Here is a 4381-nt window from a genome sequence, read left to right on the forward strand (position 1 = left end):
GAGATCAGGATCAGCAGAACAGTGTCAATGTGTGAGGTAGTCACTGATTTTTCCACTATAATTACGTAGCTTTAAATAAAGTTTGCTAAGTTGGTTTTGTGAAGATCTTGTGACGGGAAGCTGAAAGATGAACTGGGTTGGAAGGCCACGGTAAGTGTCTTAGTGGTAGTAGGTCCAGAAATGTAGATGTAGGTGAAGTTGTCTCAGCTTAGGAGTGTTACAAGTGTCTTGGACAGATGGCAAGTTGATTTGATACTGGATGTGGTTACATCATGTTTTATGATAATTAAATGCGATTAAAATGACCACATTGTTTGTTTAAGGGATCGCCTAAAAAGAAGTAAAGAAACTGAAAGAAAACAAAAGGTGAGCCCGTCCTTTATTTAACCCATTTTGTTTTAAAAACACGAAGTGTGGTAATTCTTTGCAAACATTGTATGCTGTAACCATTATTGAAATAAAACAACCATGCCTTTTGTAAGAGTCCTTGCATAGTTATGAATTTTTACAGGAGTTTTTTGCACAACGGAAGCTAGAACAACTACAAGAGAAACAAAGAAATCGCTATAAAAAAGGCATCAGTAGAGATCTTCTCAACCTAGAATGCGTAACAAAAACAATCAGGAATCCCTTTGGTGGGGATTTTGTTTTTGGCTCATTTTCAGTTTTTTTGTCATCTCATGGTTGGTGAGTTTATTAGTAGCAAATCATTTTTTGTATTATAGATGAGCCTGAAATTGGTGATGATATGACGAGTAAAGTTAAGAAGAATCAAAAGGAATTTTCATCTGTTGCAATTGTTGGACTTTCTTCTTGCACCAAGCGAAAGTAAACTGAACTATTTGAACATATTTTCTTTTATGGTAAAATTAAAAGCTGTATTGAGTAATTGTGCCCTACCTCATGTATAAAAAGTGAAATCCAAAGCTTGTTTTGCTCAGGTATAGTCAATTCACTTTTCCCTTACAATCCAAGAAAGAAATTCTACCATCTTATCAATCTACACCGATTGTGCATAAAGTACAGTATTTTTGCTGCTTCAATCCTTCATTGGCATTAGCTTTCTTTATACATTTGTTTTTGTTTCAGAGCGATGGTTGTAACAGGAAATCAACAAACTTATACAGTAGGTTATTAAAACAGAAATTGATAAACAGCTTTTCAGTTCTCAATTGTAGTATTTCTGACATTCAGTTAGTGGCAACAGTTGAATTTGATAGAAAAGACAAGGTAGATAATAAGATACAGTAGCAATTTTGTTTATGCCAAAAACGAGTCCTTTACAGTAGACACTAGTTACAGGAGTGTACAAATATCATTTATGGTACAGGTACCCAAAAGAATGCATTCATTCCACCTTCTCCTATTCATTCAGAAAATATGTAAGGAATGTTGAAATCAATTTAGACTTTGGTCAGAATTTCTGATTTTTTTCCTGAAACTGCATTTTTTACACTATATACAGTACTTGTTCGTTTTTTAGATCTCCCATCTCAGCACCAACAGAATATGTGAACGGAAATCTCAACACAACTAAAGCAGTTTGTTGGAGGAGGTAAATTCAGCTGCTCATATTGTGTGACTATCTCCAAAGTTTTGGCAACAATGTCAAATTAACTGAATGTCATGGTTTAAGCTCAACTTGAAATTATTTTAGTCCACGTGCATCGATCCATTCGATCACACCAAAAAGCGGCAACATGCTGCTCGTGGATGGCGCATCTCACAGCTCTGCCAATGAAGTATGTTCAACAGAACCTTCCTCTTTCATACACTTAAACACATTGTGTTCTGATGGAACCAATAACAACTTTGTGGATGTAAGTTGCACAATCTCGATACATCTCATACTTGTCATCTTCGTTATTTCATGTATTTCAAATGTTGGGTTAGGTTGATAGTTTGCATGGTGTACCATCAGCCTATGGTTTTATCAAACAAGAATTTGATGACCCGAACGACACTCAGTCTGCTCTGAGTGCATCAAGATACGACCAATATGACATTTTTCCGGACTCTTCTGCACGTAACAGCAAATCACATGATTCTTATGCCTACGATCAGGTTTGTCTCCAGCTTAAGTAAGATTATGGTGTATAAATTCACTGACTGAGAAATGTCAGTGAGATAATTTAGGTGGAAAATTTTCTAAATTAGGAATTTGTTACTCTTCCATTACAAATGATAACTGTACTAACAGTAAACGCCGCTAACAAAGTTTTTGGTTATAGTCTAATTTAATCCAACTGATGTCTGATATATACGAGAATGACAAAAGTGGACTCGAGACTTGTCGTAGCACAGACGGTATGTGGAAGCTGTTTAACTATATCTAGTTAATTTTCCTGTTTCTGTAAATGCCAAGGTCAAATATTGTGCTGCGTATGTTTTCTATTGCGTAGAGCCCTCAACAAAAATGCTTAACTTTCAAGAAAATTATTCAAGAGCACCTCAAGCTTCTGCAGGAAGTGAAGAAGTTGATTCAGATTGTGAAGAAGTTTTCATTCATTGCATTCCTCCAAAGACGTGAGTTTTTTGTTCGCTGTTCTGCTCATTGTGCGTGTTGTTGCTGGAAATTGGCAGGTTGGCTTCTATGCTTTACGGTTACACCAACCCTGCGCAACTGGCAGCCTGCAGAGTTCGTTCTATGGGCCGGTAAAACATTTCCAATTTGTTCCAAAGTAGCCATCGAAATGATTTTGATACGTAAGAGGAGTTAAAAAGGAATAAACGCTAAGAGACGAATCGGCCGCCCTCCATTAATTTTAGGTTTTCGTTGCATCGGTAGAATTTTGCAAAGGAATTGTTAACTTGTCCGAGTTCTTTTGTATTCGTCATTTTTGTCATTCCTTCAAATTTAAGCTGAGGTTTAAAAATTTTTTTGTCTTTTTGTGCAGCCCACGTTCTAGGGACCTCTCTCAATACCACTAGAGAACTAAGACAACTAAGCAAGCCGTATACCATAGACATCTTAAGTTATCTTATTTCTTTTAGCCTTTTGGTTTTCTGAGTCCTCTTAGTCCTTTTAGTTCCCTTAGTCCTCTTGCGCTATTTAGAGATTCCCATGTTCAAGAGCGACTTGTAATTAAATATGAATTGTTCACATTGGTTTTGCGAAATTATGAAATTATACTAGTAATCTTAAAAATCTAACTCAGACATATTGTTTAGTCGAGATATAAACGTATTAAGTTCCTCAACCAAACAGCGCATCTTTCGACACCGATTTGAATGACCTAACTGGCTTACTTTCCGTAAAATACAGGGGTATAATCACTTCCTCGTATTTAGTAATTATTCCATGCAACTTACATTCAAGTGCGGCTTAAAAATACACAGACCAATGCGAGCAAAAATTAATCTCGTTAGCGAAGGTAGCCTAATTACGTCAGTTTAGACGCAGAAAAACATTGTTTGTTGTTTATTATATTTTCAATAATGAACGTTTTCCGTGGCATAAAAATTCTATAATGGCGGGTGTTAAAATGTCTATTGCGTTATAATGATGAACAAAAACTGAGGCCCGCTGTGATTTTCGACTAACAACCGTAGCCTGCAATATGCAAAGGTTGAGTGGACTTGTTTTAATCGGTTTAGGTGGAAAGTGTGTGATTAATTATGGTTGTTGCAAAACACATTTATCAATGCTTTCTGTTTCAGACCAAATATGGAAAGACCGCCATTGGAATTTCCTAAACAAATGATCAAAGAAGAACATCTTCCTTACACACCGTCTTCAAATTGGGAAACTCCATGGCATGAACCAGGCCATGCTCCAGTATTAACTAGTTCTGACCAGATAGCGGAAGCCTTTCCGCAGTACAACCAAGCTCATGAATTCTCTCCAAGCAATACTCCGACTCTGCGCGAAACCGGCACGAGCCCTGTTAGATGGTCTATCTATAATGCAGTTACGCAGACCGCGAAAGAGTTAGTTGAGAGAGGCAGCAGTCCTATTCTTAAATTCTCGATGAACGTAGCAGCACAGATTGACGTTATAGACGTTTAAGATGTTGTCATGTAGTGGAGTATGAGGCGAGTGAACAGACGTTCTGACACTGCATTCCGTCAAACAGAAACAGGTGTATATATCAACGAGATTTGTAGTAGGTTGTCCCAGTTCATTGGTGAATGAAGTTCATGGTTTTAGCAAACAGCAGAACTGTGTGCTGGTCTACATTCAACTTGTCGTCATGCTGTTTCTCTATACTTCATATCTAACATTTTGGCATGCATTGTGGCTTTTCTTTAACTGTTGTTTGACTTTGTTCAATGAAATATACACAAGTTTTTTATTATCTCTGAATGACTTTGTAAACTTTACCGTTATATTTTGTTAAATTTAATTGTACAAATATCGCGGTCACGATACACAATCCAT

The 4381-nt window shown here is 36.8% G+C and overlaps 1 protein-coding gene across 4 annotated transcripts; it reads left to right on the forward strand.

The window, feature by feature from the left end:
• Nucleotides 1–8: 8 nt before the first annotated feature.
• Nucleotides 9–4284, forward strand: LOC143444321 (uncharacterized). Of its 4 annotated transcripts, XM_076943516.1 has the most exons (13): nucleotides 9–150; nucleotides 324–366; nucleotides 512–635; nucleotides 726–828; nucleotides 942–1020; nucleotides 1090–1126; nucleotides 1331–1382; nucleotides 1484–1555; nucleotides 1658–1820; nucleotides 1894–2064; nucleotides 2232–2307; nucleotides 2403–2526; nucleotides 3661–4281. In XM_076943516.1, exons 1-13 carry the CDS (start codon nucleotides 128–130, stop codon nucleotides 4007–4009), a joined length of 1416 nt encoding a protein of 471 aa, XP_076799631.1. In that variant the 5' UTR covers nucleotides 9–127; the 3' UTR covers nucleotides 4010–4281. The 4 variants fall into 4 exon arrangements, with proteins under 4 accessions (XP_076799631.1, XP_076799630.1, XP_076799629.1 ...); XM_076943515.1 differs by having other exon boundaries at nucleotides 942–1126; nucleotides 2433–2526; nucleotides 3661–4284; XM_076943514.1 differs by having other exon boundaries at nucleotides 942–1126; nucleotides 3661–4283.
• The last annotated feature ends 97 nt before the right edge of the window (nucleotides 4285–4381 follow it).

This window comes from Clavelina lepadiformis, chromosome 1 (assembly GCF_947623445.1).
Source record: "Clavelina lepadiformis chromosome 1, kaClaLepa1.1, whole genome shotgun sequence".
Classification (NCBI taxonomy): domain Eukaryota; kingdom Metazoa; phylum Chordata; class Ascidiacea; order Aplousobranchia; family Clavelinidae; genus Clavelina; species Clavelina lepadiformis.